We start from the raw sequence: 25,278 nt of genomic DNA, 5'->3' as shown, positions 1-25,278 counted from the left end.
TCCTGTTTTCTCAATTTCTAGGCTACTCTCACTGAGAATACCAGCCCTCCCTATTCTCTTAGCTGGCAGCTAAGTCAACATAATAATGGTTGGCTCTCTGGAGTGCTCAAAGAAAGGCTTACTTCTTTATGGATTTAATATACCATGGTGGTATATTAAACATATTCTCTAATGAATATGGCATAAGAGAATGCAAGTTAGTTTTATGATCTTGAACTAGTTATTAGCAAACTTCTAAATGAAGCCTACATTTTTTTTAAAAAGATTTTATTTATTTATTCATGAGAAACAGAGGGAGAGAGAGAGGCAGAGACACAGGCAGAGGGAGAAGCAGGCTCCATGCAGGGAGCCTGACGTGGGACTAGATCCCGGGTCTCCAGGATCACACCATGGGCTGAAGGCGGCACTAAACCGCTGAGCCACCGGAGCTGCCCTGAAGCCTACATTCTGTATAGTGAATTCTGATTCTGTTCTCTCCCTAATTGTAGTGTAGAGGGTCCTTCCATTTTTCAGTTCTGTTCTTCAGTTTTCATATCCTTTTGGATCAGAGCACTTTACTGGAGTACTACTGAGACTCCACTAATGAGAGATTAGTGATTACCTGGTAAGTGACACAATCACTTTAGTGAGAGAGCATCTTTGCTTAAGTTTTGCTGATTGGTGCTAGTTGTGGGATGGGTCAGTTTCTGAAGTCGATGATGTCATAACCAACATGTGCTGCTAATCAGAAGGTTGCTGAAAAGATTATCTTTTCCCATTTCTCTTGTCTTAATTCAAGATCCAGTTTAAGACTTACCTTCTTTATAGTCCAATATTCTTTCTTTTCGTTTGTATGTAATCCTCAAACTGTGTCTTCTGTTTTGTTTTACTAACAGTACAAGGTTGCATATGGAATATTCTATTTATACTCCTGTTTCCCTAAGTATATAGATTTCTTAAGGATGAAAGATGTTTAATAATTTGACATGGGCCTTACTGGTACGGTTTGATATTTAAAAAAATTTTTTTTGGTGGATGCTAATTATTTGTTCAATCAAGTTCTATTTAGTCTTAGTAAAATGTCAATATCTTTTTGAGGTTTTTGTTTGTTTGTTTTTTGTTTTTGCTTTTGTTTTTGTGGGCAGGGGGGTGGGCTAAAGGGTGATAGGTATTAAGGAAGGCACTTGCTATGATGAGCACCAGGTGTCATATGTAGATGATGAATCGCAAAACCCTATACATGAAACCAACATTACACTATATGTTAACTAACTGGAATTTAAATAAAAATTCGGATTAAAAAGAATAATCAAGAAAAAAGAAAGAGTGCCCTATCAGTGAGCAATACCACTATTATATATTTTTTAGTCTTATATTGTGTCTACTATTTTTATATTCTTTATTCTGAAAATATAGTAATTTATTTTTTAATTTTGTTTTTATTTTTATATTTTTTAAAATTTTTAAAAAAAATTTTTTATTTATTTATGATAGTCACACAGAGAGAGAGAGAGAGAGAGAGAGAGAGAGGCAGAGACATAGGCAGAGGGAGGAGCAGGCTCCATGCACCGGGAGCCCGACGTGGGATTCGATCCTGGGTCTCCAGGATTGCGCCCTGGGCCAAAGGCAGGCGCCAAACTGCTGCGCCACCCAGGGATCCCTAATTTTGTTTTTAAAGAGAGAGAGCACATATATGCATGGGCACAGAGTTGGGGGAGGATCAGAGGGAGAGGGAGAGAATCCAAGCAGACTCTGGCAGGGAACCCAACTCTCCATCCCAGGACCTTGAGATCATGACTTGAGCTAAAATCAAAAGTCAGACACTCAACCGACTGACTCACACAGGCACCCCTAAAGAGTAATTGAGGTAACAATAAAGCATTTTATTCTGATACTGCCATTTTGTAAAAAGAATAGAGGTATGGTAAAAGTACATTACAAACTAGATACCTGTAGATTGTGTAAAGATATTGATGGCCATAATGCCAGGATTGTAATTCCATCAGAGAAGAGAGAAAATAAGAGCAATCATAACTTTTTTTTTTTAAGATTTTATTTATTTATTCATTAAAGAGAGAGAGAGAGAGAGAGGTGTAGAGACACAGGCAGAGAGAGAAGCAGGCTTCACGTAGGGAGCCTGATGTGGGACTCGATCCAGGGACTCCAGGATCAAGCCCTGGGCTGAATGCAGGCGCTAAACTGCTGAGCCACTCAGAGATCTCCAAATAAGAGCAATCATAAAATGTACCAGTCATGTGTAAAGTTTAAAACAAAATCTGCATTTTGTGTTTTCATGCCCCAGAGTTAACCACACATAGATGAGGGACAAAAGTCTGTATTTTAATTAAAATGTTTTGATAAATTATACTTTTAAGTACTGTACATGTATTTTAGTAGCTAGATATTTCACTTTAAATGTGTACACATTTTCTAGAAATGTAAAGTTTTGCAGTGATCAACCTTATCTGACTCTGGTACACAGATCCTGTAACAATATATACTCAGTGGTGGTATTTCTTAGTCATAGGGTGCTCATTTTTTTTCTTGATTCTTTTTTAAAAATTATTGTTATTATTTTTTTAGAGCAGGAGAGGGGGTGAGGGGGTGATGGCCAGAGAGGGAGAGAGACTGACTCTTAAGTAGGCTCCTTGCCCAGTGGGGAACCTGATGTGTTGCTTATGACCTGAGCTGAAATCAAGAGTGAGATATTTAACGAACTGAGCTACCCAGGCACCCCTTGATGATGATTCTCTTTTTAAAAATTTTATCCAAGTTTTAACTAAAACTTCAGGTTAGTTAACATACAGTATAATGTTGGTTTCAGATGTGGGATTTTGTGATGCATCACTTAGATACAGCACTTGGGGGTCATCACAGCAAGTGCCCTCCTCAGTACCCATTACCCATTTAGCTCATCCCCCTGCCCACAAAAAACCCCAAAACCCCAGTAAGATACTGATACTTTAGTTGAATCACCAGGAAGAGGTAACTTTAAACAATGAAATTCTTTTTACAGGAGATTATAGTCTAATGTGTATATTTAATCATTGTATTACACTTAAGCAATTAAACTATTGTCTTTTGTAAAGGAAACTAATTTTCTTTTTTTTTTTTCAAAGATTTTATTTATTTACTTGACACAGAGAAATAGCACAGGCAGGGGGAGTGGCAGGCAGAGGGAGAGAGAGAGAGAACCAGGCTCCCTACTGCTCACGGAGCCTGATGTGGGGCTCCATTCCAGGACCTTGGGGTCATGGTGTAAGCTGAAGGCAGCCGCTTAATTGAGTGAGCCACCCAGGAGCCCTGCAAACTAATTTTCTTTTATAAAATTATTCACCAGGTGTACAGGAATTGAAATTTTATTATTTATTTATATATGAATGAGAGTGCACTCAGGAGCGTGTGCACATGCACATGTGTGTGAGCCATGTGAGGTGCAAAGGAGGAGAGAGAATACCAACTGGGTTCCATGCCCAGTATGGAGCCCAATGCAGGGCATGGTCTCACTACCCCAGAATCAAGAGTCAGATGCTTAAACCAACTGAGTCACCCAGGTGCCCCTGTTTCACATTTTTATTTAAATTTCAGTTAGGTAACATACTGTAATACTGGTTTCAGGAATAGAATTTAGTAATTCATCACTTACATAAAACACCAGTAATTTAAATTAGGATCTTTAAAATTTATCAACTTTTTAAGGTAAAGAGAAGTTATTTATTTACTAAACATTTTTACATTTAACTGATTTCTGTAGCTCCCACTAAGGTGAATACTCCACTGGGGCATCATCAAATATGGAGTCAAACATGCAAAACTGTTATAGGACTAACTGTAGGAATTAAAATTGTGGTAACAGTAATGCAATGTGTAGCTATTTCATGGATGCTGTTTGTTTTAGTAGAAATTAAGTTCAATATACAGATTGATACACTACAGAAGTGATAGTTACATTCAGCAAAATCAGTTGGCAGTTTGCCAGATAAATTCATGCTTTTTTTTATTTTTTAGTGTGTTAAAATGTACATAAAATTTACCATTTTAACCATTAAGTATACAATTCAAGGTACCTTCATATTTATAGTACAACCATCACTACCATCCAACACTTTTCATCTTCCCGAACTGACCAATATACCCACTAAATAACTTTCCATTAGATAAATGTACATTTATTTAGGTGTTTTTCTGTTTCCATTTGTTGAGGTATCTCCAGATTTTAGCTCTTTGATTCATTTGTTCATATTTAGCTCTTTCACAATTGAATTGATCTCTTGTTTCTTAATAATGTGTATTTTAGATGTCCTATTGAATTTTTATGTTTTTACTTTTTGCCTTGTTCTAGCCACTTTGTTTCCAATTGCTAGGTTTTCATCAAAGTTACATACTTTGACTTTCTTTGCGACTTTTTTTAACCTTCTATAAATCATAGGTTGATTAAAGTTGTTCTATTTTCAGGTAATAACAGTAATATTCTGTTAGTTGTCTTGCACACTACCAGGCAGAAAAAGACAACTAGATCAGGAGCTTTATTTTCGCACTTGGCTAGTAAGCACAAAATCTCTGTGTAGCCATTAGGTGAGCTTAATCTTTCTAGGAGAGCCACTCCTATCCTTTGAATTTCATATAAAATGGCAGAGAATCCATCTACTCAAGCCTATAGCTCTTTTTTATTTTTATTTTTTTTAAGATTTTACTTATTTATTCATAAGAGACACAGAGAGAGGCAGAAACATAGGCAGAGGGAGAAGCAGGCACCCCTGAGGGGAGCCTGATGCAGGATTCCATCCCAGGATGCCAGGATGATGACCTGTCCCAAAGGCAGACATTCAACCACTGAGCCACCCAGGTGCTCTCTTTTTTTTTTTTTTTTTTTAAAGATAATTTTCAGAGTACAGATTCTTTACCTCTTTGATTAGGTCTGTTCCTAAGTATCTTAAGGTTTTTGTTGCAGTTGTAAGTGGGATCGATTTCTTAATTTCTCTTTCTTCTGCCTCATTGTTAGCGTGTAGAAATGCAACTGATTTCTGTGCATTGATTTTATATCCTTTGACTTTGCTGAGTTCTATATCAGGTCTAGCAATTTTTAGGGGGGAGTGTTTTGGGTTTTCTACATAGAGTATCATGTCATCTGTGAAGAGTGAAAGTTTGACTACTTGCCAATTTGGATGCCTTTTATTTCTTTTTGTTGTTCGATTACTGAAGCTAGGACTTCCAGTACTGTGTTGAACAGCAGTGGTGAAAGTGGACATCCCTGTTGTGTTCTTGACCTTACGGAAAAAGGTGGTCAGTTTTTCCGCATTGAGGAGGATATTCGCTGTGAGTTTTTTGTATATGGCTTTTGTGATATTGAGATATGTTTCTTCTATCCCTGCAGACTAGTTCATAGATTTGCAGTGTTCGTCATGCTTTGCACATTGCTTATTTTGTTATTGTCTTCATTTTACCGAAGCTTGCTCAGTGTACTTTCATTCTTTTGGGGAAAAGTTTTAAAACCTTTTTTTCCCTTAAGTTTGTTTGTTTGTTTATTTATTTATTTGAGAGAGCACAAGAGAATGAGCAAGATATCACAAGTGGTAGGAGGAGCAGCAGAGAGAGAGGGGGAAGCAGGCTTCCTGCTGAGCAGGGAGCCTGACGCAGGGCTCAGTCCCAGGACTGCAGGATCAGCTACCTAAGCTCTGGGCAGACCCTTAACTGAGCTACTCAGGTGTCCCTTGAGGGAAAGTTTTTAAAAGTTCTCTGTTGTGGGAGATACAAGCTTTGAGTTCTAGAATGTAGTCACAGGAGGAAAAAGCATAGAGAATATAGTCAATGGTATTTTTGTAATAGTGATACAATGGTGACAGATGGTAGCAACGCTTGTGAGCATAGCATAATGTATAATTGTTGTACATGTGAAACTACTGTAATGTTGGGTATCAGTGATATTCAAAAAAATCGGAAAAAAAAGTTCTCCATCAAATTTTTACCTAGTGAGTTTAGTATTCTTTGATGAGTTGATGATGCTCTCTTTGATTTTGGGATGACTTGAACATGGGACTGTTTATTGCCAATATAAAACTGTAGGGATTTCCAGACTAAGGATGCTAGAATTTTTTTTAACATATGAGATATTTTAAAGCCAGTGTTCTTAATATTCTAGATAAAAATTACCTTACACATTAAATGTAATTCTTTTAGAGATAAGGTTAAGAAGAGACATGCCCTGCCCAGCTCTCAACTTTTGGGCAAAGTTAGGATTAGAATTCTTTTTTTTTTCTTTTTAAAGATTTTATTTATTTATTCATGAGAGACAGAGAGAGAGGCAGAGACACAGACAGAGGGAGAAGCAGGCTCCATGCAGGGAGCCCAACGCAGGAATTGATCCCGGGACCCCAGGATCACGCCCCAGACCAAAGGCAGCTGCTCAACCACTGAGCCACCCAAGGATCCCTAGAATTCTTTTAATATAACTCAGTTGTTGTTATGAAACTTGGGTGGCCTCTGGTGGTCAAAATAATATCTCCTGTTTTTAAAGATGTGTTTGAAGGGAGTTTGGCTTATTAATGGTGATTATTTTTTATTTTGAGAGTTTTATTTATGCAAGTAATGAAGAATTAATTATTTTTCTCCATTGATTGGTGTATACAGACAGAAATCCTTATGTCTGTACTTTTCCCCCTCCTACAGGAGATTGTTGAAAACTTTAAATTTGATTCCTGAAAGGACTCAAGTAAGTAGTATAGTAGTTATTCTTACTTTTTTTTTTTTTGTGGGAAACCAGTAACTTTATATTGTAGTATTATATCTAGTTAAACTATATATTATTTCCTTAGAACTCTTGTAGTTTTTTAAATTAATTCCATCTTATTTTTACTTGTTTTCCTTTAGTTCATTAATTTATATTCATAACTATTGCTATCACTTGAGATGTTATTTTTCTTTTAATTAAAAAAATTTTTTTAAAGTATCGTTTATTTAAGTAATCTCTACACCCCACGTGGGACTTGAAATAGAAATCTTGAGATCAGGAGTCACATGTTCCTCCGACCTGAGCCTGCCAGGTGCTCTGACACATTATACTTCGTGAATGATTTCCAGGATCTTTAAAAATAGTAACTTATTTTTATTATAGATGATAGAAAGTATAAAACATAACACAGTATAAATATTCACCTTCCTATACCCAGCCACCCGTTTCTTCCCAGTGTCAGGCACTGTTACATTCTCTTGCTTAAACTCCCAGAAATAATCTGTACATATGGATATGTATTCATACCCTATTTTTTTTTATTTTCCCTAAGTGGTAGTGTATTCAACTTATCAATCGACCTTTTTTTAAAAAAAAATATTTTATTTATTTATTTATTCATGAGAGATAGAGGCAGAGACACAGAGGGGGAAGCAGCTCCATGTAGGGAGCCCGATGTGAGACTCAATCCTGGGACCCCAGGATCACACCCTGGGCTGAAGGCAGGCGTTAAACTGCTGAGCCACCCAGGGATCCCCCACCCCCCCTTTTTTTTAACCTAGTAGTGTATCTTGGCATTCCTTCTATATTATATATGGGTTACTTTTCTCTGAAATGGCTTGCATAATATTCCTTTATATATGAATATACAGCATTTTATTTAATCTCTACCCTCCTGACCAACATTCTAGGTTGCTTTCAATCTTTGCTGTGTACCTGTGCAAAGTATACATAGAAATAGAATTTCCAGGTCAAAGCATATGTTCATTTAACATTTAATAGATTTTGCTCATTTTTTCCCAATCTGCTGCACCAAATTAAAATTATACTCATTTCATTAATATATGAGAGTGTTGGCTTTTCTTACTCTAGTCGAAGCAGTTTGATTTTTTTTTTGCAGAGCTTTGGGTGCAAATTGGTATAACTCCATTATAGTTTTAGTTTTCATCTTCCTTATTTTGAAGAAAGTTGAGCATCTTTTCAAAAGATTAAGTCATTTTTTTTTGTGTGTGTGTGAACTTTCTTCATATCATTTGTACATTTTTCTTTTGGGTTCATTTTTTCCCCTGTGATTTGATTTCAGTTGGTTGCTATTATTTCTCTTGTTTCTCAAGTAGGATAAAATCTGACTTATTTTTTAGACTGAAACCTTTGGTGGGTTCAGTAAAGGAGGAGAAATTTTGGTAATTTTTTTTTCAAGTTTCCATCAGTTCTTATACTTAAAAGACTGATTACTTGGAAATAACATTCTCCCTCTTTTTTAAGATTTTATTTATTTATTTATCTGAGAGAGAGCATGCAGGGCAGGGGGTGGGAGCAGAGGAAGAGGGAATCCTGAGTTCATGGCCGAAGTTGAAGGCAGATGCTTAACTGACTGAGCCATTCAGGTGCTCCTGAAATGACATTCATGATGATGTGTGATTATGGACTTGGAATTCAGGTTGATTTATGTATAATGTTAAAAGCTAATTTGTAACTTAAATTAAGATTTTTCTAGGCATCTTTGAGTTCATTTTATTGGGTCTATTTGTATCAGAAAATATTGTAGATTTGTTTTTATAGGGAAAATTAAGATTGTTTATACTGTGGATAGTATAAAAAAATACTACCCTTATTTTTCAGCCTTTTTTTCTTAGCCTGAACTGTTAGAATTTTATGCTGCCAAAATAGGATGTCATTTCTTTTTTTCCCCCTCTTAGTGTTATTACATCATAAAGGGTCACCAAAAATCTTTTGACATGTATTTTTCTGAGATATTTTCTTACTCCACAAATCTACAGATTATGTGTCTGGACTTGTTGCCCAATTTTTTTGTATTACAAAGATCCTGACTTAGTACTTGTCCCATTTTTCACTTTTCGCTCATGATTATCCTTCTACATATCAGGATAGTTCATAGTTCTTGGGTTAGAACCTGCATTGTGTTCTCTTGGTTCTGCCTTGTTAACCATTTCTCATCTACTCTGGTGGTTAATGAGCTGCTGCCTATGAACTGCCTTCCTGTTTTTGTAAATAAAAATTTTTTGGAATATGACCACGCCCCTACGTTTATTATGTATTGCTTATGGCTGCTTTCATTTTTTTTTTAATTTTTAATTTTTTTTTATTATTTATTTATGATAGTCACACAGAGAGAGAGAGAGAGAGAGGCAGAGACATAGGCAGAGGGAGAAGCAGGCTCCATGCACCGGGAGCCCGATGTGGGTGGGATTCGATCCCGGGTCTCCAGGATCGCGCCCCGGGCCAAAGGCAGGCGCCAAACCGCTGCGCCACCCAGGGATCCCCTGGCTGCTTTCATTTTATAACAGTAGAATTGAGTGGTTGTGACAGAGACCTGTGACGTACCTGCAAGGCTGAAAATAAAAGTCTGGTCCTTTATAAAGTTTTCCAACCCCATATAAGTGACCTTTAGGGTATTTTCTGCACCCTGTGCTCATCATCTCTCTTACTTGTCTTGCTTACCTTCTTCTCCTTGTTCACACTTGTTTTCTTTTTTAAAGATTTTATTTATTCATGAGACACACACACACACGCAGAGAGGCAGAGACAGGCAGAGGGAGAAGCAGGCTCCACACAGGGAGCGAGCCTGATGTGGGACTCGATCCCGGGTCTCCAGTTTCACGCCCTGGGCTGAAGCCAGGTGCTAAACCGCAGAGCCACCCGGGCTGTCCTCACACTTGTTTTCATCTGGACTCCATAATGCACTGCATTAGTGCTTTACCCAGAACATGGCAGCTCTCAAAGTAGGAAGCCTCTCTCTGCATCCCAAACATGAAAAATGCTGACAGAACTTTTAATTTTGAATTTTATGAAAGTGCCTTTGCATTAAAATAAACTTATAGCATTAAAAGCAAAATTGAGAGTGATTTATTTCAGTTTGTTGAGTGTGTTTTTATAGGATTGTTTATTTAAACTTTTAAGTTAAAACCATTTCATTGAACATATATAAGAGATAAGCTCTAGGAATGTAGCAAAACTAAAAATGTTATAAAAATGTTATAGAAACCATCGACTAGGAAATAGGAATAGCATTGCTGATCAGCGTTGCAAATTATTCATGAAAATGAATCTTTCTAATTTTTACTATGAGAAAAAAAATTTTTACTATGAGAATGAAGAAATATTTGTGGTCTTCTGGATCTTTTTACTGCGATGGGAACAAACTCTTTGAAGCTTTAAATAGTCTTTGAAACGGAATGTGGGGCTTTCTATTACATTTATTTAAAAAAGAACATTTCAGAATTGTTTGGAAGAAGAATTGCCTTAATCATTCTTTTTTCCTTTTGGTCAGTTACATTTTTTTCTTAAGTATCTCTGGAAAATATTTGTGTTGAAATGTAACTATTTACTCTTGTAAAAATCTTCTCTATTGCTTCCTAATTACATAAAAAGCCATAACTTTTTGGTTCCTTTTTGTTTAGTGGCTTACAGAAGAGATGAAATGTGGTCTGAGGGACGATATGACTATGAAAGACTTCCAAGAGAACGGATACCTCCTCGAAGTCACCCCAGTGTAAGTCGCTACTGCTGTAGAATAATTGAAAATCTAGAATCTAAGTGAATTTGGTACACCAAAGCTAAGCCTCCTAATAAAATCTTTAAGTGCCAAAAACTTAACAGTCTGGGTTGACATATAGGTAGATTAAGCTTATCTTTTAAAAGTTAAAAGTTTGAAAATAAAGGGCAACATTTTATTTATGTAGATAATCTATATTTCACATTGTTTATTTAAATTTCTAAAATGGAGGATTTGTATACTGAATTGAATTTGTGAAGAAAATTTGAGTTTTTATAAAGATAGACTGTTAATTAATGGAGTATTTGAGCACCTGCTCCTACTATTGGATGTCCCCTATTTTCTCTATTCTTAAAAATGTTTGCAAATTGGATATGTGAAATTATGAAGTAGGGGCAGGTCAGGGGCAGGCAGGTAGCTTTTAGTATATTTCCCTACTGCTTGTCTCTGTTGCTTTAAGAATTAGGAATTTTAATTAGGCCTTTTCTCAAGGAGCTTGCTATTTTTCTTATTAATGTATTCTCAGCACCATCTAGTGTGTGGCACATAGTAGGAGTTCAGTGTTTATTGGGTGACTATATACACTCTCTCCCCAAAATACTCTGCAGTGACCTAAGGAAGAGTTTGGGGAGGGTTAAGAAGCTGTCAATCTTAAACTTTTGCATAGGCCCTTTCTAAGTACCAGGGGATTTGGGTTGTGGTGATACTATGTGGATATATTATGGATTCATTATACACCATCAAAGGCACAAATATTGGTTTATACGTTTTTACTTCTAAGTAAGTCCCACAACACACTTAGATGGGTGATACTACTTTCAGCATTATCATTTGTTACAGCTTCGGCTGCAATTGATCTAAAATGATAAAAGATGAGCTTTTTGGTTTTTGGTTTGAAGGAGACAAAGGTACAACTCTTTTTGGTAGTCCTAACTTTGGGTTCATACTGACACTAGCTGCCTCTACCATGCCACCTAAGTTGAGATCCCAACCCCAGTAAGATCAAATTGTGTACCTGAGGTGCACTCATGGGGAAGTGAGTGCTTTGTCTGTCCTGGTCCCCAAGATTGGCCTTCTGAGTCCATCTCCGATAGAGGTTGCTGATGACCTTGCCAAGGCCACTGATGATTGTGTCTAATGATGACAGTGTAACTGACCACTCAGAACAGACAAGCCTAGATGAAGTGGTATTTTCTGCCTCTGCCCTGATTGTCAGAGTGCTCAAGGAACCCCCACGAGACTGGAAGAAGCAGAAAAACATTAAGCACAGTGGGAATATCAGTTTTGATGAGATTGTCAACATTGCCCAACAAATGCATCACTGGGCTTTAGCTAAGGCAACTAATGATTGGAAGGGTCTGATCTTTAGCCAGAGAATTCTGGTAATCTAGAATTCCCAATGTTTAGCTAGAGATTCTCTGGAACCATTAAAGAGATCCTGGGGACTCTTAAATAATCTGTGGGCTGCAATGTTGATGATCACCATCCTCATGACATTAATAGTGGTACAGTGGAATGTCCAGCTAGTTAAGAACTACTACAAAGGAAAATATTTCCATAAAGAATCGTTTGACTACAACAACAATAAAAACAGAATTAAAACTGGAACAAAGAGGCCTACCATATTTCAGAATGGGTAAACTTAATTATTACTATATGTCATTTCATTCCAGATTTTATAGACTGTGTTTCTAATGAAATTTTCTATTAAATTCTTTTAATTTGATAAAATACTTTATAGTTTACTTAGGAAAACAAAGTGACATAGATGATGTGGGAGTAATGCAAAGATGGGAAAGGGATCACTTTAGGAAAAAAATTTTAGAACCCCTACCTTTCCAAGGATATATCCCATTAGGAATTTGTATTTCAAGGATACTTAAGAGAATTTTCTGTGTGGTTATGCCACCAACTGGGTATGTAGTTGGATTTGTTTTAGTTTGTTTTCAATTTGCGGGAATTTCCTTTTTTTTTTTTTTTAAGATTTTATTTATTCACGAGAGACACAGAGAGAAAGAGGAAGAGACACAGGCAGAGGGAGAAGCAGGCTCCATGCAGGGAGCCCGATGTGGGACTCGATCCTGGGTTTCCAGGATCACACCCTGAGTCTAAGGCAGACGCTCAACTGCTGAGCCACTCAGGCGTCCCAACCTTTTTTTTTTCTTTTCTAATTTTTGTTTTTAATGTAACACATGACTCCAAATTATAAAATAAGATACATTTAGGGACTCCTGGGTGGCTTAGCAGCTCAGTGGTTGAGCGTCTCTCTGCCTTTGGCTCTAGAGTGTCATCCTGGAGTCCCAGGATTGAGTCCCACACCAGGCTCCCTATGGGGAGCCTGCTTCTCCCTCTGCCTATGTCTCTGCCTCTCTTTGTTTCATGAATAAACGAATAAAATCTTTTATTCTTTAAAAAAAAGGTACATTTAGGGAAGGGAAGACTTTTAAATGGTCACTTACTATAATTACATATTTAACTAGTTTCTGCTTACTGTGAGGGGTTTTATATTATAACCTTCTTAATCTTCAAAACAATTCTGAGTGTTGAATGGTTTATTTATAGAACTCTGTAGAATGTTGTAGAAGCCATAAAATGTAGACAGGAATTTATTTATTTAAAAGATTTTTAAAAATTTATTCATGTGAGGCAGAGACGTATGTAGGCAGAGGGAGAATCAGGCTCCCTTCGGGGAGCCTGATGCAGGTTTCAGACCCAGGACCCCAGGATCATGCCCTGAGCCGAAGGTAGATGCTCAACCACTAAGGCACCCAGGCGTCCCTGTAGACAGGGATTTATATACAGAAACATAATTTCAGACAACAGTGGGAAATGTTCACAATCAAATCATGGAAAAAGTTAGATGTTATATATTACACCATTCTGATTATGCATGCATGCTTTGTTGTATCATAGAAAACACTACAGTCAAGTTGGCTTCCAGAGATAAAACTGGAGGTCAAGGGATCTTCCAGGAGGCTGTCAGCTATTGCTAGGGAGGGATTCCAGTTAAGAAAGCTGGGGAGGGGTCAGTTTTAAGGTGGGAGTAATCAGTTTATCAGTGTCCTAAAGACAGAAGGGCCCTTCAGATCTCTAAGTTACCGTGTGAGAATGGGTTAGAGAAAGTTCCTCCTAATAAATAGCCTTTGTTTTTTCTGAAGGGATAGCAAGATCATCCCCTGAAAGGCAGGAGGTAGAGGGCAACTTGAGGCCAGTGTGTTGAATTTGGAGTAACCATTGTTGATATCTCCTCACCAGAAATGTTTAAAAAGACTGTTGCTAAGGGGCAGTGAGCTTGTGCACTGTAAAGATAGGGGCACCAGTCTACAGGAATGTGTGTTTTATTACCTAAGTAGCCCGGTTTAGGAGTGGAGAAGGCAAGGTGTTAGGAGTGGTGGACTCAGGAAGATAAGGATATTGAAAGTTCTGACTCAGAGAATGACTGAGGTAATATATTACGTGTTACGGGCTAATTCAGAAAGGAAGTAAGGCTGTGAGAGGGACAGTGGATTGAAAGAAATGAGGGGTTGAGGGACAGGAAAGGCTCGGTGAGGCTGAAGACCAGAGTGTGGCAGAAAGACAGGTATTTTGAAATGTAGTTTCCAAGAGAAGGACAGTCCTGGGTGATTAAAGTTCAGTGGATAGTGGTAGGGATAGAGAGTGGTGAAGGTTATTGGACTTGAGGAAGGGAACACTTGGAGGCTAGATTTTGGATCAGTGATTTAGATTAGAGGCTCTCATTCCTTGCTGTATATTAAAGTCATCCAGAGAGCTCTTATATACCAAAATCTGGGCCCCATCCAGGTAATTAAGTCATAATCATTGCAACTAGGATCTCAACATCAGTGTTGTAAAAGTTTGTCAGGTTAAAAAAAAAAAAGTTTGTCAGGTGACTCTTTTGCAGATTTAAGAAATAGAGATCATAGATGAACAATGAACTTGCTGATGATAACAGTTAAGGTAAAATGACAGGTGATGTAAGTTCTCAGTGGGTGATGATATTGTAATAAAATCTAAACAAACCCAATCATTTTCATTTTTATATCATTTCTGTGTTTGTAAATGTGAAACATGCTTCTTTATAAAATAATTTCATCATCAGGAAGCATATAGATACGTTTTATACCACAAGTGCATTTAAAATCAGACTAGAAGTACTTAACTGTCTCTAAGTTCCCAAAGGTAAATCTGACTCTCCTAAATTCTCTGGCTACTTGGTTTCTCCAAGATGGGAAGGAGCCTAGATTGCATTTCTCCTTCTAAGAGCACAGAACCTGCCCAGACCTTGTACAGCTTCATTCTTCTCCTTTTTTAAAAAAAAATTTTTTTTAAATTCAATTAGATGGGTCCCTTCATCCCCCTAGTCAGCCTCTCCTAGTTGATAAATCCTTCTGCATTCCCATATCCCCTTCCTCAAGACTCACTTTTATTGGTGAACTTGGCCTTATTTTGATTGGAAATTTAAAGCCTTCCCCTCCTCTCAATTATGCACCTTTGATGGCTCTTGGAAATTATTCCTTTGCCTTCTATGTTACACCTGCATTTTAATTAAATAAAGCAAAGTATCTTAAACTTTTTGTTGCCATGGATCCCTTTTCAGAGTAGGGTTTTTTAAACTATAAAATACACAGAATTAAAGGAGACTACTTATATTTGAGTATAGTTATCAATATTAAAAACAAGTTTGTGGGGATCCCTGGGTGGCTCAGTGGTTCAGCGCCTGCCTCCAGTGATCCTGGAGTCCCAGGATCGAGTCCCGCATTGGGCTCCCTGCATGGAGCCTGCTTCCCCCTCTGCCTGTGTCTCTGCCTCTCTCTCTCTCTCTCTCTCTCTTTCTCTCTGTCTATCATGAATAAATAAATAAAATCTTTTAAAAAAATAAAAAAATAAAAACAAATTTGTGATGTACTTCTTGAGTAGGTCATTAAATATTATGAACTAATGGTGGGATTTTCATTACTATATTTTCAAAGTAATGAGAATAAATCATGTTTCTACATACTGCACGGCTATAACATGATATGAAAATATCTATGATTTCTGTTAGTGATGAAGCCACAGATGCTGCTGCTGTTATTGTGTTTGTTGCTGCATTTGGGTGAAAAAAGTAACTTTTATTCACATCTGATTTTAAGGACCTACTGAATCCTTAAGCTAGAAAACTGATAAATGACACTAGAACTAGAAATATAAATCAATAAAGTTATAATTCTTGACTTTGGAGCCAATAAAAATATAATTTCTTTAAAGTTTAAAGAACTTACAAAACAAATCATCTAATGTTATTTTAAAAAACATATTTGTATATCATATTGACTTGTATAGGATGCTCACAAGCAGCATTATTCATCACAGCTCCAAACTGGCAACAATCCAAATGTGTAACAGTAGAGTAAATTAATTATACAATTTACAAGCAATTAGAATGAATGGACCTGAATAGGCTATTGAAACTCATACTGAAAGAAGCCAAATACAAGATTATATCCTGTATTTCCTGTGTATTATATAAAGCTTCAGAATAGGCAAAACTCACCAGGAAAGTGGTTACTTTTAGAAGAGAGGAGTAGTGACTAGGAGAGAGCATAGGAAGGCTTTTGCTGAACTAGGGATATTCAGTTTTTTGATCTGGGTGGTAGTTACACAGTGTAATTACCTTGTGAAAAGTAATTTAGGAGTACATTTGTGATTTTTACATTTTTTTGTAAGTATGTCATACTTCAATAAAAACTTAAAAGGTTTTAAAAAGCAAATTATTTTTTTCTAAATATGAAAGTAGTTAATCCTTAAAAACTGGGCACTTACTATCATCAGTGCTTGGGATAGAGGAAGGTACTACTCTATTTTATTTTGTATATTTGGATTCTGTTCTCTAACAGAAGAGCAGTTTTACTGCATTTTTTTTCTTATTACTCCCATTTACTCACTACTTATAATAACATTTTATGAAAACTTTATCATGTATTTATCCATCTATCTGCCCTTAATCCATCCACTTTAATCCATCTAATTTTTTGATGTATTTCAGAGTAAACCGGGCAACAGTATGCTTTTCATTAGCAATATGCTTTTCATAGGTATACATATCATAAAAGTGCATTGTTTTTTACAGCTTTTTTTCTAAATGTAAAAATTACATACATGATATGCAAATCTTAAGTGTTCATCTGCTGAGTTTTGATTTAGTAATGTTCCTTTGTGTAGAGCTGCCCTGGGAGGTGTTTTACCTTCTTGGCTGACAGAATTACTAAAACTTAACTTTTTTTTGTTGTCATTATTTCCAGAGAGGAGTGATCAGTTCTTGGCTACATTTGTAACAGTATGTCCTGATTTTCTGGGGCAGTTCCAGTTTTAGATATTTGACCCATTATTCTCCAAAGCCATTGAAATGCAAAACACTAGTATTTGAATATTCAGCGAGTGAATTAAATGAATAAATGCTATTACATAGAAATGCATGTCACAAACTGAGGAATCAGAGTAAGGGAACCTCAAGCTTCCGAAAGGAAAAGTCCACCAGCCCGTGTAGTAGAATTTTTTAGTTATGTGTAGTTTGTTACTTTTCTAATAAAAAGCATGTGATGCCAAAAGTAACGTAATATTGATACAGCAAAGCAGAATGTGTGTTATGTATGTAGTGCTTACTGTGTGCCAGGTGCTGTCCCAGGTGCTGGGAATAGAGCAGTGAATTAAGACCAAGGTTTCTGTGCCCATGAAGCTTGCATTCATACTAAGATGATTGTTTTAGGGAGTAATGGCATTAACTATTGACATGTACTATCATACTTAGTTAATTTGCTGGTAGATTAGTGTGCTTTAGTTGTTTTTGACTTTTTATAAGGACAAAAAAAAAAGATATAAGAGACAAAATAGCAAAATGAACTCATGGACAAATCATCCAAATGGCAATTATTAACTCATGGTCCATCTTGTTTTGTCTATGCCTCCACTAGTTTCTTGTCTCCCAGGTTGTTTTGAAGTAAATTCAAGATGCACTATTTCAAATGCAAATAAATATTTCAGAATATGTCTCTAAATGATAAAGATGCTTAGGAGGAGGCACTTATGTTAAAATTTTTCCTTTAAAATGCTTTTGCGTTAGAATTTGTGCCAATTATATCTTAATGACATTGAATTAAGTGTATGGGTTAGTTATGTTAGTAATGAGACTAAACATTAGTGTGGAAAATTTGACATTTATATATCGAATGGAAAAAAAACTTGGTGCTTTTACTTAATGAAATGAAAGTATTTTCTCATAAGAGGTAGTTCTACTAAATTGGAATTTATATCAAATTAAGAAATAATTGCTTATTTTGTGACAAAACGTGAACACCATTTCAGATTTAAAAATTGCAAAACTAATTTGATACGTATCTTAACCTGATCAGATTTCCATTAGCACAAGTGAACTGTGAACAGTCTTTATTTCAGAAACGCAGAGAGCCTAATGGTAGGAATTGTTTCACCCCTGAGATAGTGACCTATATGTGAAAGTGTAAATTTCATTGACTATAATTCTCAACAAAAGTATTTAAATTTACATGCAACTTCTTGCTTTCTATGTTCTGCCAGGATAGAGCAATGACTAACTAAAATAGGCTTAAATATATTTTTTAATGAGTTCTATATACTTTTTTACTTTGGTCTGACTGTTCATAACATTAATACTAATTTTATTTTATTTTATTTTTTTAAATGTATGATCTTTTTTTTTTAATTTTCATTTATTACTTATGATAGTCACACAGAGAGAGAGAGAGAGGCAGAGACACAGGCAGAGGGAGAAACAGGCTCCATGCACCGGGAGCCCGACGTGGGATTCGATCCCGGGTCTCCAGGATCGCGCCCTGGGCCAAAGGCAGGCGCCAAACCGCTGCGCCACCCAGGGATCCCCCATTAATACTAATTTTAATTTTGCTAATCTGATAGATTTTATGCATTTTTTTTTTTAGAAATTCTAGTAACAGCCATGGAAAATTGATACGTAGTATAAATATGAAACCGTTGTATTAAGTTGATATAGTCTGATCGTAATGAGATACTGTACATATTTTTTTCATAAGGAACAGAAGCAATGAAAATTTATTTCATTGAGGGAATTCAGATTTTATGTCCAAATTCAAGATTTGATATATCTGCATTTTAAATAATAGAAAAGTTTTGATTCCGTTGAGTTTATTTTTAAATTAATTAAAAATGATCTTGTTACCTTTACAATCTTTTAAAATATTCTTTAGAAGTCTTAGTTTTTATTTCTGATTTGTACATAATGGTGCCAATGTTTTCCAAGATATTTCTAAAATGAAGACTCCAACCATATCTGTACCTGAAGCCTTGTATACTTCTGTTAGCTTATACAAAGAAAAATTACATGTTTATAGCTCAATGTATATTGTACAAGAATTTCAAACACTGATGGTGTTTCTAATCAGGTCTGGCATTGCTGGTAATATAAAATACTGTTTGAACTTTCTTTGTAAAAAAATTTTTTTTTTGAAAAAAATTGAAATCTTTGCCTCCCATCATGGATTTTATTGGAAATAAAATCCTTGAATGGTATACTTGGATCAGATAGGAACTTTCTGATACTATAGTCTTGCTTTGTCATAAACTCCTATTGTTCTCTTCATTTCCTTAAATCTTTTCGTATAACTAGGGAGTTTTCTTTAAGAATAGACACCTATAGAGGTGAGATAGTATAATATATTTAAACACTCTAAAAACATGTCAGTTTGATCTTCATTGCTAGATACAGATTTGCCATTAGGAGTTTTTTCTGTTGCTGATTAACGACTTTGGAATGTTTTCATGTATTATTATTTGGAAAAAACACTGTTGAATCTGTGACTAAATGTGATTTGGGTATTTGAAAGTTTTACCATACGCGTTTTATAATCCTCAAATTTTTAACAAAGGCAAAAGTTGTTTTGTAAAGTAATAAGCTCTCTATTCATAAAAATGTTTAGACATGCATACTTACCCCACTATCCCTCCAAATAAATATATACAAACAAACAAGGATATTATAGAATGGAATTTTATGGCTTCTTGGAATTGGAGAAATCAGTGATTCTAATTTTATGAATAACGAATTTTGATTTAGAAAATAATTATAAGGTCGCTTAATTTTGGCTTAATGTTGAAAATTTTTAGAAGTTCAATGGTTGCTTAGATTTAATTGAAATCTCTATTGAAGGACAGTTTTTACAAGACACAGCCAGTGGGTTCATTTATATTTTATGTAAACATATAAAATATGTGTACAATTTAATGTCTCACATACTAAAGAAGGAAACCACCTTGTATCTCCAGCTGAATAAATTAGGTAGATCCTTTTAGCTCTCAGATTTAGCTATTGGTTTTATTTTTTCTTGATACATTAACAAATTTCCTATCCATTGGGAAATTTGAATAGGACATAGTAACTTAATAATTGGATAGTTTTAGTTATTAATGCTAAGAAGTAATTTAAGGAAATAGACACTTGGTGGAATTGTGTTGTACCTAGATATGAAAAAGGTAATCGAAACCGCGAACATTTTTGAGCACTTAGTGTGCCCTGTACATTGTACTAAATGCTTTACAGTGTGTTTTTCATTTAGTCTTCACAACAACTCCTTGAGGTAGGTATTAGTATTAATCTATTGGACAGATAATGAAACTGAGACCTAAAGATGGTGTAATAATGCCCTGAATGTTGGGCTTTATTTTTTTAATTTGTCAAATCAGTTAACTTAAATTGATTATGTCTTATACTTTGATAGCTTTCTAATTTCATTCACATATACTTTATCTGATGTTGGTAGAAAGACATACCATTAATGCTCAAGCCCAGATTATTTACAAATAATGTATTCTGTAGCTCTTTAGTTCTTACTGTTTATAACCGTCTTTTCAGTTATTTCACAGAAGCTACTAACCTAAAAGTTGTTCTTCTCCATCCATCTCCCTCCATCCAATTTCTCAACCCCTGCAAAAAACCATTTAATTTCTAAAACTTTAAAACATTAACAACATACTACTTTGAAAATTAGTTCAAATTTTATATCAGGTTTTATTTTGCTTCCAGACCTGTGAAGTCAAAGGCTTTCTTCTCTCCAGTGCTTCTGGAGAAATAGCAGAATGTTTCCTCTTGATGATTCTAGCCCAATATTACCTCCCTGTTTGCTGCTGTTTGTGTGTGAAGATTTTGTATTTCTTCTAAACAGTATTCTTCGAACACAGTAGACTAAAGATGGGTGCTATCTTAAATGGTTTTGTTTCTAAACTCCTTAGGCAATTAGGATTAGAGCTACTGTAGCATTCTTTCCATAGTTTACTTTTTATTAAAACAATAACATTGTATTTTTTTCTTTTATTTATGATTCCTTTTTAGCATTGCTGCTTGTTTTAAACACCTGGCTTTCTTCATTGAACAATTTTGTTTCCTTTAATCCATGTGAAAACCTTACTATTAGTTATATTCATGTTATTTCATTAATGCATTTTTGTTTGTTTATACATTTACTCTATTTGATTAAGGATAAGAACTCCTGTACTTTTTAAAAACCTTTCCAAAACCAAATAGAGAAATTAGTGATTTTTATATATTTCTTTTTGTCTGTTTTAGGATGGCTACCATAGAGTAGTTAATATTGTGCCAAAGAAACCACCACTGCTAGACAGACCTGGTGAAGGAAACTACAATAGATATTACAGTCATGTTGATTACCGAGAATATGACGAGGGCCGCAGTTTTTCTCATGATCGAAGAAGTGGTCCACCTCACAGAGGAGTATGTAAATTTCCCCCGTGTACTAATTGTTATTTATTATAAGTTAAAAATCATGTAATTTTTGAAATTTATGTGACTGGCCATGAAGGTAGTTGAATAAACACTTCCTGCTTGATGCTCTGTTGAATTGCCTGCTAGAGCTGTCAAATGGGAACTGGTAGTGGAAAATCTTGGGACAAAGTGGGTAAGCCACTCTGGGTAGCTCTATCTAAATGACACTAATTCCAACTAGCCTGTGTTTTTAACCCCTATATTGCAAGGATTTGCAGAAGCAGATAAAGGTAATCTTTATTGCTTTGGTTCTCAGTAAGTGATGAACAGGTAGTTACCATCTCTTATTGGATGTACCCACTTATAATTACTTTGATTATTTTCGTCATGATGAAATGCTGTGGGTGAGGTCGGGTTACAGTTGTTGAACTTCAGTCTCATTTTTGTTATACTTATGAAAGTCTACTTAGTAACTCAAATTAGCTCTCAAAATACTGTCCTATATAAAATAAGCACATTTTAAATGTTAGCTTCTATTATTACCATTATTGTTGCTATTGTATTTTGTTTCTCTTAATCATCTTTAATAATCTAGAAGTATGTATTTAATGTTGCAATAATCTATCACTGAACTTGATTGCAACTATTCCTTGATGCCATTCCTTGGACTTAGCTTGTGTGTTTACATCACTCCTCTGCTAGACTGTTTTCCTATATTTTCTCTTTTCTCCCTCCCCTACTAAATAATATTATAATTAACAGTATATAGTCAAACATTGTTTATATTAAAATTTGACCTCACATTGGCTGTTGGAATTACTTTCCATACTTTACCCTCAAAGAAACAGAGGTAAGGTGATTTACCCAAAGTTGGGTATGTATGGAAGTCCAGTTCTCTTACAACTGCATCATGGTGACCTTTGACAATTCTAAAGTAGTAATGAGACTATTCAGGATTTTCTTGTCATTTTGAAGTGTGGGATGCATAGCTTCTTTCTTCTAGAAATGATTTTTGTTTTGTTAAATTTTTAAATGTCATGCTGTTCCTTTAAGGAAGAGGGATTTAGTGTTGAAAAGTTAACATTATATATTATCTCTAACCTAGAAATACTAGATTTTGCCTTTGGAGCCATTATTCCAGGTAGTCTGATGAAGAAAAAATTTGGCCTTTGCATAAAGTTGTTTTCCCTCTTAGAAAAATCAAATATGGCCTTTTAAAATAGGTAGGGAATTTTGGATTCATTAGACCAATTTGTATGTGAATCCCTATGAATATGATTTCTTTCCCTAAAACCTTGTAGCATAACAGTGCCTCAGCAATAGTTTTTTTTTTTTTTACAAATTGTGTTTATTCATACTTTATACAACGTTTTCTCTTTATATTCTCCTCAAACAAAAATAAGTCCATTTGAGATCCTTAGGACTCTTGTGATGTGAATTTATCTTGAGTTCAGTTATATAAAATAAACTACTTCTTTAATCTCCTATCTTATAGCTGTTGAGTTTTTTCTTTTGTTTATATTTACTGTTGAGAAGGAAAATGATGAATGCATTACTCTTATATGAGAGAGGATATGCTAAAGAGGAAGATGAAGGTAGCATTTATTTTAGCTGAATTAGTATTTCTGATTGTAAATAATTCACGTTATATTGTTATATATGTAATTTTCAAGTAATTGGGCATGAGTTACTATGTTTTTTTGAATGTAGCTTTTCAAATATATCTGTTTTAGAGGACAAAATATACTTTTTTGATTAATTTTAAACTTAGCACCACATCTTGCTCTAACATAGCTTATCAGTAGGTGATAGCTTATTGTATTATTTTTAATTATGGATTTTAATGAAAAGATGAGAAAAGGAAACTTGAACAAGAAAAATGGGAAAGTAAATTCTTCATTGGGCTTGAATTTGAAAATTGGTGAGGGAACTTAACAGAAGGAAAATAAAATGAAAGGTCAAGAAATGTGAGCTTGATTAAATTGAACCTTTGTTCTTGTAATGGTCCTTAGCTGTTGTGATGTTGGCATATGTTTTTGGCAATAAGACTGTTAAGGGCCTACCAAAGAAATACCTTAAGCATTCATAAAGCTCCATCTAGTAAATTACTTGTTGAAATGGATGACTTGCTCTATCTTTTTTTCCTTTTTTATGTTTATGAAGCTCAGAGTAATTCAGAAAGGTGTTTAGGTCCTCATATTATTTTGATCTTAGAGACTAATTTTCAGTAGTATTGTTAGATATATCCTACTTGGCCAAAATAATGTAAGCAAATATCTAAATAGCTTTTTTTATTTTGCAGGATGAATCTGGCTATAGGTGGACAAGAGATGATCATTCTGCAAGCCGACAGCCTGAGTACAGGTAAAAAGATGAACTTAATATCATAACTACTTTGATACTTGATTCACTAAGATGTCTGGTATTGAAATCTAATCTCAAGGCTCATAGATGAAATATTTTTTATTAGGATTTATAATTTTGAGAGCAACAGTTTTGTGACTGTAATATAGTACTAATAGAATTCTGTATCTATGGGTGTTTTGAAAACTGATAATGAAAAATAATGTTTGAATTATTGATATATTCTCATCAAATTAATTATTAAGTTATTCCTAATGTGTAATATGGATTATAAGGGTTCTGTTTAATTAGAAGATTAAGGCTTTTTTTGTCCCTCCAGAAGATTTGAGTCATTACAGAGTGTCTTTTATTAACACATTTTAGAATAACTTCAGTCATTGTTAGCCTTAGTTACTTACAGAGGCATCTGATAGAATAGTTAGAAAAAAAAAAGATGGGTAGATATAATCAAGTTGTATTTTTACTTTTTTAGATTATTTGAGAGAAATGAGCAGAGGGGAGAGGCAGAGGGAGGAGGAGAAGCAGACTTCATGTTGAGCAGGGAGCTCAACGTGGGGCTTGATCCCATCATGACCTGAGCTACCCAGACACCTCTAAAGTTTGTAGGATTTGTTTGTTTGTTTTAAATGACTTCACTACAAAGGAAGTAGTAGAAGTTATAAAAGGAGCTTTTTAAAGATGAGGACACCTGGGTGGCTTGGTCAGTTAAGCACTCAACGCTTTATTTTGGCTCAGGTCATGATCTCAGTATCAATCTCAGGGTCATGAGATTGAGCCCTGTGGAGATCAGGCTCCATGCTCAGCAGGGAGTCTACTTGGGATTCATTTTCTCTCGTCCTCCCTCTTCTCTGGCCCTTCTCCCCTCAAAAAAATAAATCTTAAAAAAATATATATCTCTTACGAACTGTTAGAGAATAACCTATAGACAAGGGAAAGTAGTCAAATGCTACAACTCTCTAGGTGCCAGAAGTAGACAACAGGATTCAGTGGATCAGAGCAAGGCAGTTTGTTACTCATAGCACCTCAGTCATCAGGGGCATTGATGTCCCTTATGTGATGGGCAGAGATGGTGGCTCTGCATACAGTGACATGCACTGCAGCTGAGGAACACAGGGTCAAGAGCTTGCTACTTTTTTGTAGGAAGCGGGAAGCAAGCAAGCCAGTATTTCACTCAGAGTGAGCAGTCACATGTTATGCTGTGGTCACCTTGACCTATTTAATTGTCTGTATGACCAGCTACAGAAACTGTTCAGTGTCAGTGGATGGTAAGGTCTTACAATTTAGAGTACACAGCAGGGATGTGCAGGGATGGACTCATGGTGGACTGCCTTTCCCAATAGAAGTAATAAAGAAAATAGATTCTGAAAAATACTTTAATTAAATTTAATTACTGTTAAATATAACACAGTAAGTTTTAGCCAGCTAGGAATGGAAGAGAATTTCCTTTATCTTATAAATGTGATTTGCTGTACTGAATGGTAGAGTTAGAAGCATTAGCTTTAAAACCAGGATGAAGCAAAGATGCCTGTTGTTATTGCTTCTATTCATCATGGTAAGGTCTCAGCCTCCACAGTAAGACAAGAAACATACAGTTGTAAGGGTTAGAGTGAAGGAAAACTATTTACAGATGTTAAATTATCTATGTAGAAGATCCAAGAGAGTCTATAGACTATTAGAACTGTTAGCAAAGTTCAGTATAATGAAATC

At 35.4% G+C, this 25,278-nt stretch overlaps 1 protein-coding gene across 36 annotated transcripts in view; it reads left to right on the top strand.

Moving 5' to 3' along the window:
- The window catches only part of PPHLN1 (periphilin 1), a 230,353-nt gene that overhangs the window by 93,181 nt on the left and 111,894 nt on the right, over positions 1 to 25,278 (top strand). For 13 of the 36 annotated variants that reach the window (XR_012017482.1, XR_012017483.1, XM_072798297.1 and 10 more), the window contains 4 exons: positions 6,646 to 6,688; positions 10,348 to 10,439; positions 21,052 to 21,216; positions 23,510 to 23,571. Coding sequence is in view for 34 of the 36 variants with exons in the window: in XM_072798297.1 (XP_072654398.1) it covers position 6,688; positions 10,348 to 10,439; positions 21,052 to 21,216; positions 23,510 to 23,571 (320 nt within the window). In the remaining 2 variants the exon portion in view is untranslated. Of the gene's footprint in view, positions 1 to 5,181; positions 5,296 to 6,645; positions 6,689 to 10,347; positions 10,440 to 21,051; positions 21,217 to 23,509; positions 23,572 to 25,278 lie in introns of all 36 variants that reach the window. The other 23 variants (XM_072798302.1, XM_072798292.1, XM_072798304.1 and 20 more) reach the window with 4 other exon arrangements.

This window comes from Canis lupus, chromosome 25 (genome assembly GCF_048164855.1).
Source record: "Canis lupus baileyi chromosome 25, mCanLup2.hap1, whole genome shotgun sequence".
In the NCBI taxonomy this organism is placed as follows: Eukaryota; Metazoa; Chordata; class Mammalia; order Carnivora; family Canidae; genus Canis; species Canis lupus.
Note: the sequence above shows the minus strand (reverse complement) of the source record. Positions and strands in the feature narration are given on the sequence as shown.